This window comes from Halichoeres trimaculatus, unplaced genomic scaffold (assembly GCF_033239565.1).
Source record: "Halichoeres trimaculatus isolate MK-OKI-2021-1 unplaced genomic scaffold, fHalTri1.1 fHalTri1_scaffold_11, whole genome shotgun sequence".
NCBI classification, from domain to species: domain Eukaryota; kingdom Metazoa; phylum Chordata; class Actinopteri; order Labriformes; family Labridae; genus Halichoeres; species Halichoeres trimaculatus.
Window position 1 is genome coordinate 11,384,577 of NW_027437189.1, and position 16,146 is coordinate 11,400,722.

General features: G+C 40.2%; 1 protein-coding gene across 1 annotated transcript; it reads right to left on the reverse strand.

The window, feature by feature from the left end:
- Positions 1-3,902: 3,902 nt before the first annotated feature.
- Positions 3,903-15,743, reverse strand: syn2a (synapsin IIa). Its single transcript, XM_074682036.1, has 11 exons — positions 15,179-15,743; positions 8,130-8,187; positions 7,933-8,024; positions 7,678-7,834; positions 7,454-7,543; positions 7,297-7,359; positions 6,988-7,130; positions 6,824-6,898; positions 6,560-6,662; positions 6,198-6,344; positions 3,903-6,044 (listed from the first exon to the last, which is right to left on the reverse strand). Exons 1-11 carry the CDS (start codon positions 15,520-15,522, stop codon positions 5,910-5,912), a joined length of 1,407 nt encoding a protein of 468 aa, XP_074538137.1. The 5' UTR covers positions 15,523-15,743; the 3' UTR covers positions 3,903-5,909.
- Positions 15,744-16,146: the final 403 nt, after the last annotated feature.

A 16,146-nucleotide genomic window follows, 5' to 3' on the forward strand; every position in this document is an offset into this window, starting at 1 on the left:
GTGTCAGCATTCATCAAATAAGACTTTAATCATAACCTGTGGTTAAAGTCAACAAATAATAGTCGCAGGTAATCTAAAGCTGAAAAAAAGTACTTTAGTGACCAAATGGCAAATGACCCCTGCACTTATATGTCCTCTTGACCGATAAATGTGACCATACATGACATTATCAAGTTGACCCATCGAAGCACACCTAGCATTTCACTGATCCCGGGACTGTTTAAATGGCTTTACTCACAGTTTAGCAATCTGTCTTGTGATGCAGGATCGGGTAGTCAGGCCTTTGGCAAAGGTCAGAAGCTACGTCATGAGATAATGGATGGGGTAATAAAGGACAAAAAATAAAGCTTACAAAACAACAAACATGACACATCAAGAAAAGCACAAGGGGTCACAAGCATGGAACAAACCATCAGATGGCACACTGAGCTAATTTAGGTTGAATGTTATTTTAACCTAAAGATTACAGTGTCAAACTTATCCTGTTTATGATGCAAAATGTTAAATCAAAGTTATATTGGTGACTACAAGAGATCTCTACTCTGCAATGTTTGTCTCTCTACATTAGACTCGGCAACAAGAACCTCCTCAGAAAAAAAAAAAAAACACTTGAAGAAAAGAGGAAAGACTTTAACATCAAACAAATGTGACTCTCAGACACAGCCTCCAGACACTGTGCATCAATATCTGGAGCCCTTCATTCAGTGTTAGACTCTCCGCCAAGACAGCTGCTTTCCTCTCTCTGGTGTGGCATCCGTTGAATACAAAGAAAACATCACTTTGACATTTAAAGGAGTGGTATTTTCTCATGAGATAAGGTCACATCTGCATCCAAGACTCCCTAACACTTGGGCATAGAACAAATTCTGTAAACAATGAGTATTGTGGCATTTCTATGAAGTATGAAATTATTATATAACCAGAATAACATGGACACTATGGAGGGCTTTTTTGCTCCTGCTCTGCCACTAGATGGCAAAATGACTTTTGTTACCAGCTCGTTTGAGTTTTAGTACAACTTCATGATTGCAGTGAGTATGTAAAGACACTGCTTTATGGTATATTAAAGTTTCATTTTGAGATGGATTCTCTGCTCTTTGCTTTCCAGCAGATGGTCAGTGCATCATGCCCCCCGTATAGGGCACAAGTAGTCCGTGTTGAGCAGCAGCTTGGCAGACATCTGGGGTGAGTCCAAACAGAAGCTCCTCAGCTGGAAGCTTCAGGGCCCACAGTGTCATTCCTCCTTCATTTTTCAGTGGGTTTCACTTTCAACAGGCCAAATCAGCCTGCTTCTGGTTAGAGTAAAACATCAGCACCATCTGGAAGCCAAACTAGCACACAATACTGTGCATGTTTTATCAGAGGGAGATGTTTGCAGAGATTTGTTTAAATACGCCACTTGAATCAGCTGCAGTGCTGTGGAAAGACTTTGAAATGCGCTTTGGATGTGCAATGTAAATAAAGCTGTCCTCTTGTGCATTCCCAAGACAAGGAATAGATGTGATAGACTTTGATACAGTCATCTAGCTCCAGTTCATCAGACATCCTTTTCTTGTATCAGGGCATAGTGGGCAGCTGTGTCAATTAGTCATCAGACATCTGCTGGAAGGAGGGAGCCAGACGCCATCAGTGCAGGGCTATCAGTGGAAAAGCACGCTAGAAACACTGGGTATGCTACCACATGAGAAACATTGAGGCCATTAGTCTGACTAAAGCACAACACACTTTGAATTCTGAAGACCCATTCAGCTCTAGATTGTTTTTCAAAGAGGTGGACATTTAGATTACTTTTTTAACATCTGATCTAAAACAATCTAATTGGAAAGCTTTGAGAAACCTCATCAAAAATCATCAGTTTATAGAAATCTGATTTTAGCTTAGCTGTACCATTGTGAACAGATTTTAAGTAGTGTAGTTACTTTAAAAAAAAGATCTGAATAAAAGTGATCTCAAGACAAGAATTCTAATAATGTTTGAAATCTGATTACAAGTAATGTCAGTCATTTGGCAAACTTGTCTCTATGTTTAAAGTTTAGTCAAGGCAATCTGAGAAAAATCTTCTGGAAAATAATAATCACATTACAGTTTAAATTGTGTTCATTGGACAAACAGATTACTCACTGACACCTGCTCTAATAACAAATTTTAATACTAGATTGAGTTTCATTCCTATTGAAAGCAGCATTTAGAAATTATTTGTGTTAGAAAGAAGGAAATTGCGATCAGTTGAGATTTCAAAATGCTTTTAATCGCTCACTGAACCACTACAACCAAAAAGACAAAATCAACATACAAGCATTAAAAAAAGAAGAGGTGATGAATCAAGAAATCTGTCAGCTCTTACTGTGATTTCTGCACAACTGTTTCACTGGGAGCCTCATTAGGACAGCAAACCTGACTGAAAAAACTCCAAAAACATTTTGGTGAAGAGTCATTGTGCTTAATAAAACAGACTTGTGTGTGGTTCTTTCCCATGTTGGGAAGAAAGACCAGATTCTCTAAGATGTGATCAAATGTTTTTTGCTCAAACCTGCTGCATTTTCTGAGTGCTGGCTATTCTTTCTTACTCAACTCTACACAAAAGCAGGATTTCAAATGAAAAAAAGAAGCTATTTCCCCTCACATATCAGCTTTAGTTGCTTCTGCTATGAGGAGTGAATCAATACACAATCAACATTACTCATGGCTATGGCCTGTATAATAAGAAATGACCCCAGCAACCACAGCTTTTCCACACAGTATTTATTACCATAATCGCACTTCACTGAACACAACAAAAACTATTACTGATTGTCTCAGCTGTGGATAGTTTTACAGCAATAACAGAGAAAAAAGGGAAAAACATTTCTGGTGAAGCCGTAAAATCACAAATACTCATTATAGCTACTTTGTGAAGGTGTACATCTCTGTCACTTTACAGCTTGTTGAATACATATTTTAACCAGTAGATCATCTTAAATACTCTATAAGAAAAATAACTATAGATTGTCTGAACATTTCAAGCTGTGGACGGTCTCAGGATTCTGTCTTCACTGGTTGTGTCTGTCAGATCAATAGCACTGATCACAGCCTGCGAGGTGCTGCAAGACAAAAGGTAGGTGATTTTGTGTGTCAAGTCAAAATCAGACAGATATTTTATGTTTACAAGTGGTTTAGCTAGCATAAAACGTACTTTTCTGACTCATACAATGTTAATATATTTGAGGTGATATTGTAACTGAACATTTAATTTCATTTTTTAATTTCTGTATGATAGCACACTAATGACATTTTCGACAAAATCAACACTAAACACGGCACATAGTGTTGGTTAGGCTGCACAGGTGTAAGTGACCTCAATGTTAAGAGTTTGCAGCTCTTAATTGAGCATTAAGTAAAGGTATTGAGTTTTTTTCAGGTGTCTATGTTTTTCTTTGCATCCTTTGCTGGAGATTAGTACCTTTGTGAATTCACTTTTTATTGTGGTTCCACTAGATATGTTTCTATTTCAGTGTGTCTCGACTTTTCTATGTGCAGGTATCTTTGTTTTGAGGTCGGGATGATGAAATTTGATGTCAAGAGTGATCCTTTTGTACATTGTATTGCATGTTCTTGAATCACTGTTATTTAACTGAACACATGACACAGACACCACAAAGATAAGATGCTACTAAAAATAAAAGAAGGAAGCAGATACAATTTCCACAATTATCTCTACCACAGTGACACTTCATGCATTGGAAACCATCGAGTCTGTGCAGGCAAGTGTGTATGCCCTGAAGCTGAATCTTTGGTACGGCCTCCCCTCTGTTTAAACATTGCTATGCACAAATGTGTGCACATGGTATATAAGGAAAGACAGACCAAACATATATTGCAAAGGAAGCTTTATTGCCAGTGACAGAGGGGAAATATCCAGAATGGAACTTTTTCCACATTTTATTGTATTTTAATCATAATTTGAACAGTCCAACACCGGTTTTAAAGTACACATACTGAACCGATTACTATGGCCCTTATTAGTTACAGTCCTGCAGGTCAGAAGATTGAATTTACACTTTAACACAGTGGCCAGATAAACATTGATCAAATATTGATTTACCATCACTGAACTGAACCATGCAGATGTTACAGATTGGATTATTTCTGCATGATCCTCCTATTGGACATAAAATTGCCTTGGCATGTTTCCTATGAAATAGAACAACACATCCATTGAGCCTCAGGCATGGCTTATTACAAAGATACACTCACAGATACAATGGCACTCTACACAAGATGGGAGGAGTTATTCACAAAGCTTGCTGAAAATATTTGATACTATTTTTATATTATCTCAAGGAATGGCCTTCACAAAAGCCGCTGGACGGCAACAAAGTGATTGGGACGTTTGTGTAAGAAGGCTTTAAAAGAATTCAGTGTGCGGATGTGTGACTATAGCTTTTTGAATTTCACGATGGAAGATCTGATTTCACAATAAAACACACAGGTAGGGTTAAAAACAAAGGTTTATATTGCACTTTCCATCAGTGCACTGGAAGAGTGTGGGTTAAATGAGTTGAATCTCTGAATGGTAGTGAGACAGTCCACGTGAAAAGACAGAGCACTTGTATTGTTGTCATGGCAACACCAACATCACCATTGCTGATATCCAGTGTGAGGGGTGCAGGCAGGGATGCTTCTATCTGCCATTTCATAGCAGATAATATTGTTCTCATCTTATCACTTTCAGCTCTAATGCCTGCTTTCAAACATCCAAACATAAACGGACAGAACGGTTTGAACCCAGCCTCCTTTCTCTGGTGTGTAATTTACAACAGGCTGTTGGAAAACATAAGTGTCGTCTTGGAGCGCTGTTCTCTGATGAAATTACACACTTACAGCAGGATTTACAGTTCCCTCACTGATATTTACAAAGTGGGTTACTGGAGTGCAAAGGATGATTCAAAGTAATCACTTACTCTTTGGTTAAAAATTATATGTATATATTTCAGTGTGTGTGTGTGTGTGTGTGCACACCTGCACTACTTTCTATAGGATAAAATCTTATTTATTCTGCATCTATCTATAACTTTGCTAAAATTTCTCTAAATAATCTCTTTTGGTGACACTGTGACATTATAGATGAAAAAATAACTTTAAGAAAGGCCACATACTGAATGTCTGTATTGTGTGTGTATGCAGGAGTGCGCACTGTTGTGCTCACTCTGTGTAGAAATGATTGCAAATAAGCACATGTAACCTGCTGAACCTATATAGTATGCATTTCTTATGACACATTCACAATGCATGAATCACAGGGAACACAGCTTGGGTAAAACAGCGATGTTACGAGAACATCCCACTTAATCTGACATTAATAACTGACTTGCACCTGCCATCGTTTCAATCATGCAAACAAAAATAAATATCTATTTAGTATAAGTATGAAAATAATCACCACTACAGTCATACACACTCACGTACTGGATACATATCAAGAGATACATAAACTTCAAACTGAACCATAGTCCACAGTTTGAGTGATATTTAAAGGTACACACCAAAAGAGAAAACAAAAAGGGAGTAGGGGCGAACAAGGGGACCACAGCTGCGTCAAACAGGTAGCACAGAGCAGCACTGGACTCAGTGTAGGCACAATCTGCTTTTTACATCGTCAACAAAAGCCCCAAAGAAAAAGAACCACAGCTACTACTGAAACAGAGGTGACCTATACAAGCACACAAATCAACTGGTCAACAAGTAGACAGTACATTTTGACACTGCATAGAGTTAAAAACACAGTCCAGGCCAGCACTCAGCTGTACCAAGCTCACATCCCCCAGGTCTGAATCTAGCTGTTGGCATCCACACACGTCTGCGCTTGAGTTCAGCTAAGGTACGCCTTTGTTATCGTTACTCTGAGACCTCCCCTCTTTCTCCTGGGTGACTCAGTTAGCCTGGACTGGTTTTGGACCCACTGCAACGCCATTACAGTCAAGAATGTACTGCAGACAACCTTGAGGCGGGCGCCCGGCACCGTTTTTAGTGTTTTCACCGACAAGTTCTCCCTTCTGGCCAGTTCCCTAAGGGCAAAGAAACAAGTCAGTCAGCTGATTTTCAAGTGGTTGTGGCTTAAAATAGCATGATTACATAGGTGCTATAGGGTCCTAAAGCGTGACTAGAACACTACTGTTACGTTTTTCGACAAACTCCAAGCCTCGTGTGTGTCAATTCACCTGGGATGGCTGTATGGTGGTGGGTCTCTGGGGAGCATTAGCTTCCCTCTCTGCTATTTGGTTCATTTCTGCCAGCACCATGTCAGCGATGAGCTGCCTGTCCTCAGCTTGGTGCTCCCCTACCAAGGGCATGGCAGAGCCCACCACCTACGTCACAGGGACACAGCAGAGAGAGGGTGAGAAAGACACCAAGAGGAAGTCAACACAAACTGCCTTAAGTAAAAACTGTCTTTATATAAGACATGCCACATTACATTTGGATAACACAGTGAAATAGTTCCTGTGGCAGCATTTGTCCTTGTAGTGTTAACACAGTTGAACTTCATTTGAAGCCATCACATCTGACTATGCTTTGTTCCTACCTCTGTGATGTAATCTTTACCATCTTTCCCATGGATAGCTTTAACTGCACAGATGTGCAGACCTCCAAAAATCTCTGAGCAGGTGTCCACCCATTGCTTGTACCTAAAAAGAAACAGAGTCAGCATGAAGAGGCTCCACTCTGTGATGATCACCAGTTTTTGTCACGAAAGAACGAGGTACTATGCAAGTTAAAGCAACACACAGTGATTAAAACACCAATAGTTTATTTTTGAATGAAGGATTTTGATACTATCAACATGTACCTGTCAGTCATCGCCACCTGTTCCAGCATAGCTGAGCCAGTATTGGTCTTCCAGTTCCCAGATATAGAAGTTCTCCTGTAGTGTGGTAAACACTCATATTATAAATAAACTGACACTTTTCTCATTTAGCCTGTAATCTTAAAATAAAGCATTTTAATGCATACATGTAGGCTTTGTAGTCAGAGCCAATCTTCTGGATTCTGATGTCGTATTTGGAGTCGATGAGAGGCTCTGTGGTCGTGTATGTCTGTGTTAGAGCCACAACGCTGGCGATGTCCTGGAACTTACTGTGATTGTCCACCTTCACCTGTACCAAACAACAGACACAAGAGACAAGACAAAGAAAAACACCCTGGGTTTAAAACTGAACTTCATCAACTTCTGCCGCAGCAAGATGCAGAAAAATGTGTCACACTATTAAAAATCAATCAAACTGTTAAAACTCGTCTGTAGTTCAGTGATAATCGCAATACCTTTCCAATGCCAGAGTGGGCATGTCCAATCTTCACAACAACAGGGAAGGATGGCATGCTAACCTGAAATAAGAAAGTGAGGAGTAAGTTTCTTTTATTCTGCTTCTCAAATTCTACATCATCTTTGGTTGCAGCATTTAATGTAAACGTCTCTCACCATCTCCTTGTAGTTTGGGTAAAAGGTCTGCTCAATCAGAGGGAACTTCTCAGCACCCAGCTTCCTGTGAGTGTTAATAAGTTGGGCAAACTGGACAAAAAAAGGAGATTAATAAATCAGCCTCAGTTTGAATGCAGTTTCAGTGTTCAAAGTACAGAGGAAAGCTCATCCTCATTGTTGTCCTTTTCTCCTCTTTCAGCTCTCCCTGGCTGTGAAGTGCTTACCGCCCACGGCTTGTCACACAGGTTGTAGATGGACTCCAGAGAGTTGATGCTCGGGACGCCTCCATACTGCAGACCAATGATCAGGTTGCGAAAATCCTCATTCTGAGTCATACTGAAGGCATGTTGGCGAATGAGGACAAAGTCTGGCTTGAATGACCTAGAAGACAAAATCGTGATGAATAACTGCACAGAAGAATAAAAATTCATGGAAAAAGTTGATGAAAATGTTTTGATGTGTGTATGTGTGTGTCTCACCTCATGACTTTGGTGCCATTTCTGAGAACTTGCATGTTGACGTTGCAGGTTCCGTTGGCGTGAGCGACAACATTGATCTCATTGAATTCAGCCTGAGGTGTTAAACAAGAGTCGTATGAGGACACAGCACATCCACTTCTCTCCTCTGTTCTACATAAGCCACGTGAAATGGGTATAAGTGCCTTGGTGAAACCTACCTGCTCCACTTTGATGTCATAATCCCCGTGTACCTTCTTTCCCCGGAGCAATTTTGCCCTGATAACAACAGAAAATGCAAAAAAGGACACCACATTAATAGCCAATCCCAGCCTTGTATGCAGTGACAAATAGCTCAATGTGAATTAATATAGATTATTTCACTCTATGTGGGTTGTATTTGCAACACAAAGGAAACAAATATTTATTCTACAGCTATTCTTAATGCTCAGACTCAGCCTCTAACACTTATTCACATCAATCTGGCAGAAAAAAAAGCAATAAAGCACAGCACCACTTCTTCACTCACACACACACACACACACACACACACACACACACACACACACACACACACACACACACACACACACACACACACACACACACACACACACACACTCACACACACAGCAATTAAACACCTTCTTCTTCATTGCCCACTAGGTGCCCCACCCAGAGGAGGTTAAAGCTGCAAAGCTGCAGATAGATTTAAAAAACTGAATCCACATTTTCTTCAACAAATGATGAAATAGCTTGTGAATCAGCATTTTTAAGGCACTTTGCTTACTCTGGCTGGAATAAAAAGCTCACCCTGCTGGTTTCAAGAACACTGTAGTGTGTACAGTTATTAGATAGACCATAGTACTGTATATGAGCTGCCAGCACACAGACAACTGAGACACTGAAGAAGCCCAATGTGATTGTTGTTGGTGTTGACAGTGTTTGATATCTACAATCCTCTCTACATCCTCTCTACATGCAGAAGCTGGACCTGAAAACATAAGCTTTGAGGGTAGAAGTGAAGGTGTGATCTACAGTAAATCAATACTAATGTGGGCTCAGAATAGATCTTTCTTTCTCCTACAGCCAGCACGGTAAGTTTCATTCTCCACGGTCAAAACATGCGTGTACTGCAGAGAAACAGGCAGAGAACAAAGTAACTAGCTTCCACACAGGATCTGATGAATATTCTTTCTTTTGTTTTTGTTACTCAGTAGTGACACCATAGTGTGGACAACTCTGCCTCTCAGTTTGTATCACCCCGCTGTCACGATCCCCTTCACTCCCTGCACATCCAGAGAGGAGATAGAGCTGAATTATTCATCCTCAGTCTAATTAGTGCATGGGGATCTATTTGGCTGTGAAGGAAAACAAGCACTAAAAAAAATGAATCATGGCTCATAAATCTTAGGAAATGAAGAGCCTCCTCTGTGCTGTGATGGATGTTCTTTGCCAATACATACTGTAAACGGAGAGTGTTGCCAAAACAGAGGCCGAGACACAAAAACAGAGGCGAGGCGTGAAGAGGACGAGCCTCTGATTTCATTTTGTTCTTCAGACTCTGTCAGCATCAGGAATGGCTGTGTGGAGAAACTATACCATTATGGTGTGGTATCAACGTAATGATCCCTGAGAACATTTTTTTTTAATATCACTAATAGCATTTCCTCAGACATTCACCAGCAAGAACTGTAATTATAGATATTTCCGTTTTAAGATTTGATCGCTAAATCGGATATTTATTTGTGTAGTTATTCATGTGTAAGGATTTTAGGAGCACTTCTCTTGTAGGTGCATGTCAAAACAGTAAAACCTAAAGATAAACGGCTGAAAGTAACTGACTTTGACTAAGCCATAAATAAAATAAAGGTAGTCAAAATAACGTACAAAAAGAAACAAAAAACATTTGGCGCATCTACAATGCACCCTTTTAAAAAGTTATGTTTTTTGAGCTTTTTTTTGCCATTATTAGAGGAAAGGACCATGGACCACAGAAAAGTCACATTTCAAATGCATACAATCCAATGTTTACTTCTCATAATTTTAAGCTATAATAACTACGAATACCATCCCCAGTAGATGCCTAAAATTTCCAAACATACTTATCAGAAATGACATTTTTGTATGTTAGGGCTGTATGTTTCTGAGTTCCTTGCCCGTCCTCTGCTCATTTCAAGGTGAGTCCACTGATTGTAATAAAGGCTCAACTGGACCCCAGCCTTTAAAAGCTCACCTCTGCCTGCCGTGGGAGAATGCCATTTAGTCCGGGGACTGCTTTCCTGCTGCCTCTTCATGTGGGATTTTGTTGTCTTTATTAATTTATTGCTATGTTCACTATTTAAATTGGCACATATCCATATAAGGTTGACCATTTAAGGTGTTTGGTGTCGGTGTCTTGTGTGGATAGTTTGTAGGGCTGGGATGATATGCTTTTCTCCCAAATCGATTCTTGTATGATTTTTGGGGTGCCTATTCAAAATAAATTGTGATTCCTTGGTATTCCTGATTAATGTAATTTTTAGCTCACTTTTTGAACACCAGACCAAGTGAAAAAGATGAATGATGACGATGATGATAGACTATATCTGGAGCAATATTTTCCCAAAAAATGAAAATAACTTGTGAGTCAGCTTGTAGTATTAATTCAGGGGATCTAACATCCCAACTTTTCTCCTTATAAAGAAAGACTAAAATGAAGGACAAACAAAAAATCATGATTTAAAACTGTTAAACAAAAAATCCTGATACTAGGATACAACAATTTTTTCTCTCACCCCTTATAATTTGGCCCGACAGGACAACTTTTAGGAACACCTACTGCCATTTTTTTTTCTTTTGAATATAACGTATGGAATCTTAACGATAACTTGTAACAATTGGATAATGGATATCGGAAATGGGTTGTCTGTAATGAAGAATGTCCATTACAGACAACCAGTATGTGGAACATGGTTTGAAAAATGATGCTGTAGATAGTTGAAATTAAAGCCAATTACACAGAAAGGAAAAAGTGACGTCACTTCTCCTTAGAAGAAGGACGTTGTGGATATCTGAAATAACAACAGTGGATAGTGAAAATGTCCTTGTGGAAATCTGAAACACTCCTTTTAAAGAGGACATACTGAATTACAGATTATATTTCTGCTGTTAAACATTCAAACAACTTGCTATCGGCCTGTATTGGGTTAACCTGTTCTCCTTGTGTGTTCTACTGTTAAAGGTTTCTTTAGACCTACCTTTACAGCTGCCCTTGACTTACATATTGGCTGTAAAGCTGGGCACAGTGCCTGCAGTTCCTCTCTAACAGAGAGCCAGGAGGATAATAGCTGAGTTTCTTTCTGATCACTCATTTGTAAGAATCAATATGGGAACCCTGGAGCTGAATGTAAGATGAGGTAAGAAACCAAAAGACTGACAAAACTTCCCTCTGTTAAAATTCTGTAAAAAGGGTCTGATAATGAAAATTTAACCACCACCATTAAAGGCTGCTAGTTAAACTATAGCTAAATCACATATTGCTGGGAAACAATTTTTCATTCTGATGATTCACCCCCGAGCATCTGCGAGCAGGAACCCCTTGCTGAATTTTAATGCCTAATCACTTAGCCTGCTTAGCATTCACTCTCACATAGGGGTAATATTTGATCAAGGTTAAGCCCACAGTGGAAAATACTCCTAACCTGGTTTCAGTTTAAACAGTCTCTTTTGTGTTTAGTTATTTTGAATGATAGGAGATGGAATCAAAAAGGAATCGTAGCTTCTGTTTCTGAAACTGAGACAGGGAGAATAAGTAACCGCAGAACATCTGCTCCTCCTGTCGTAGTAATTTATAGCATGGAGTTCCTGGAACAAAACAAATCTCTGTGGATGACTGGCAGCCTCATCTAACAGGAATAAACAGTGGATGTATGATAGAGAGCTTCTGTCTACATTCGTGCTGAGAGCTTCACAGTCACAATGACTTTATCAGTGCGCATTTGATCCTGTGCAGTGATTTATTCTGCTCACAACAACTTGTTGCACAACAAAGGTCTGATTCAAAAAATCCTGTTTTTCATTCTATTTTTGATTTCTCAGACATTTTTCAGTGACAGGCCAACTCAGTTGCTGCCGTTGTTTCAGATTTGATCTTGTGTTGAGTGTTGTTGCTGGGTAGGTGTTTATTTTTCCTTGGCTATGGTGCTTTTTTCTCTTATCTTAGTCTCAGCTATTGGGTTAAAAGATTCGTCAATTTGCATTGACAATTACAAAAACAGGATAACATGAATGCACATCATGTTGTTCACTGATGCTGATCCGTTGATGGGTTTTCTGTTTGTCATAGGCTGTTATTTGTTCAATTGTATTAAAAAGGTTATTATGCTGTCTGGGCCCAGACTTCTTTGTGAAAGTCAGTTTGTTTTTCTGTGAAGAAAACTTCTGATATAAAAGGTTTAATAGAGAAAATAAGAGACAATATGTCTGTTTTTCACTAACTGGAACATTTGTTCTGTACACAACTGCCAGAATTTATCCAAAACACTTCACCTGAAAAATAAATGGCTGATTCATCATAATTACGTCTTTTTATCTACAATTTATAAATTCATAGACCCAGATTAAAAAGCAGAGTAATGTCAGCTCAAACACACACTCATACAGTATGTGTGGACATAAATCATGAGGGATTGTGTCTGATAAATTGGCGGTGATGGCCGAACCTTCTGCCAGATGCAATTAGTCTCAAGGACTCTTTCCTGATTTCATCCTGAGTGACCTGAGGCCACCACGTCTGCTCTCTCTGATGCTGCAGCGTGCAGAAAAACAGTCTCAAAACAGCCACGACACAGTGCTATGAGGCACAAAAACAAGCCCTCAGACTCAAGGTGTGCCAACGCTACAGAGACTATGAGGTACTTGGCAAACCTGCGTGAAAATAAAAACACTTTTCATCTTCTCAAAGCTTGCCAGCAGCTCTGCTTTGTTATAGACATCTTCCGGGGAACTTGCGAGCTGAATACAAAAGCTTCAAGTCTTTTCCTTCGAATGAGCTTCTCTTCCTTAAAGTTATCTCTTACATTCATTCACCATTTAAATCTACAGTTAAAGCAGTACGGCGTGAAAGAGGCAGATCTACACCACACTGACTCAACCCAAGAGAGATGAACAACCATGGGGTGAAAGGTCTCATTAAAACAACCAATAGGAACCAAAGCTTGTCAACAAACACAAACGCCCCCTCACTCAGCGATAGTGTGCAGGCATGAAAAATAGATGCAGCACTTAGATGGACAATGGCCTCTGAAAGAGGTATTTTAACTCCCGGTGATAGTGCACAGCTCCCAGGTCTATGTGTGTTACGTAAAGCTCCAACCAACGGCATTGTGCATATGGTGAATGAGCCACATTAGGCAGTAAAAATCATTGCAAATCAGTAACTCATTTGACGTTTTCATCAAATTCAGGAGAAATACTCCATATCATATCTTGTTAAATGTCAACAGTGAGAACAGTGAAGTGTGGATGTTATCTCAACCCCGTCCCTACATACTCAAAACTCTCATTTAGAATGACCTTTTGATGAATGTCAGGGTTTTAGTTGGAAATGTGTTTCTTTGCCAAAGCTGCAGAGCTTTCTCTGTGTTGGCACATCAAACTGTAATACTCATTCTTTAACAAACTGCTTCCTTTCCACACAGGATAAATGTGGAAGGAGTGAATGCATCAGGCTGGTATCCATTTCTCTATTTGGTTCTGATCTTATTAACACCAATCAAGGTTTCTGTTATATAAATGGCCAGTAAAACAAACACAGGATTAGACGGGCATTGTTGGGCAACCGATCACAATATTGATATCACAATATCCTGTATGATTTGTTGAGTCTTGAGGGCAGTTTGCTCTGGAAATGCAGCCAGTGCGGTGAAAATCTTATTACCCTACATTATTCTCAAAGAGATGGCAAATAAAACTTGATGTGGAATAGATCACTTCCCCCTGCAAAAGTAACTGAAAATGGGACAGTTTCTCAGAAGCTAAAAAATACTTCAGGCTCTTAATCGTGGCAATCAAGGTGACTTCATGTAGCTGATCAGATCCATCAACCGTGTAGTGTTGTCTCATACTCAAACAGATGAGATGTAGACTTACTCCAAAATCTCATCAGATGTGAATATTTTTGCTACACATGCATCAGAGGGTTGTTTCTTTCCATCTGTCTGTGGGGATCATTAATGTTTCTGTAAAAATATGACAAAAGAGCCTTGACATTAAATCAAGCTGCACAGCTTGTGTGTGCACAAGACTTCAGGAAACAGTCAGCTGCGCAAACAATTGTTGATCATGTGCTGATGGATGTAATGCAATCTTTACTTCTTTAATGTGTTGTTAGCCTTTATGTGAAATAGACCTACTTTAATGGATTTGAGGCAAATTATTTCCTTTCAAGAGCAGACTGACGAAGATTCTTCTCTAAAGCTACCTCTGAGTAAGATCCCCTGGGATACTGACTGTCAGTGTCACAGCTTAGATCATTCAACGTAAGCCAGCTCTTAACATTCATGACACAATGGTGCTTTCTCCCAGCATGTCAGGAAATGCAGCAGTTATATCATTTATGTAGTCTATACTGGGTTTTTACTTACTTATCCACATCACCACTAATGGTGCTCTATGCAACATGTGCTGCAGCTGGTTACATGAATTATCCCCTGTGTTAGCGCAGGATGTGTCATGTGATCTGTAAGCAGAGGGGAACCCCATTGATGAAAGAAAAGCACTGCAGTATTCACACAACATCCCTGTGCATTCCTAAATTCTGCAAAACCAATGGAAAATCCATTTGAAGCATTTTTTTTGAGTGTGTATCGTTAACGAATTCATAATTTTGCTCTGACAATTTATTCTGTCTTTTATTTTGAGAGCTACAAGAAAATAAACACTCAATTTCTTACAAAAGACAAAATAGAGGACATAAACCCCCACTTTCCTTGTAATGGCGTTACTACTGTGAATCAATGGACCGTATTTTTTTAAGTACTGGCTACCAGTATGTATTATCGTAACACTGGCATGCTGTACCATCAAACCACAGCAGTAACTCCCATTCACATCTGCTGGGTGCTTGATACAGATGTAGTTTCTCTGGTTCTTAACCCTTAATTATAAAATTCAAAGGAAATAGTGAGCAGAAAAATATTAAGTGCAAAAGGTGAGCAAAAAAACAACATACGCCTATGAATTAATGAAGATTAATGATAAGACTGAGGAAAGAAACCTTTTGTCTTACCATTCCTGTTGTGGTTCATCAATCACCAGGAGAATCTTGAACTTCTTAGGTGTCGTGACTTGAGTCTGCTCCACTAGCCCTGCTGAGGCAGCTGTCTGCTTCACAACATTGGTGATGGAGCTAAAGAAGCCTGATCCAGTGGACTGAGACAGCGGGGGTTTCTTCTCTGGAGCAGGGGACGTGGCTTGAGGTGAGGGCCCAGTTGTAGGAGACTTGGCAGGGGTGGTGGTGGTGGCAGGTGGAGGAGGCTGAGCTTGCTCGGGCCTCTGGAGGTCTGACATGTAGCCATTGGGCAGGTTGGAGATGAAAGTGCTGTCCGAGAGACGCCGGCGTAGGTAATTCATGGCTGCAGCAGGAAGAGCAGATCAGTCAACAAGCACTGGGTGTGGAAGATGATTCTGCAGAGGAGCTCCTGTTCTACAGCTGATAATGGCTGAGCTCTGAATGCAAACTCCCAGCGAACGTATTCCCTCCCAGTTTAGCAGAGCATCCTCAGAGCTCCCCCTCACTAGTCATGACGCTACACTGCCTCTCAGCCAATCACCTCACCCTACACTCTCCTCGGCCGTTGTAATGATGCTCTGCCTGTGCCTCTCCTTCCCTCTCTCCTCCTTTTCTGCCTCCACTCTCTCACTGGTGTGTCTGTCTTCTCTACCCCTCCCCCATTTTCTCCTTCCTCGCAGGCGTCATGCTTTTTGAACCATGGCATTTTAAATAGAGGGGTTCCCAGTGTAAGTGTAAGAGGGGATGCTGAGTGCCACATCATAGCTGCTTGGCTCCTGCTCCCTCTGTTTTTGTGTTTTCTCTTACCGGGGAGAGCAATGCTGGGCATGCAAAATGCAGCCATGAAATCTAAAATGGCTGTTAGGAGTAGTGGGCAATGTTGTATGGCAGGAGAGACGTCAGCTACAGTCCCTTGAGACACAAATGCATGCAATAAACAACCCAGTCTTAACTATTCATTGATC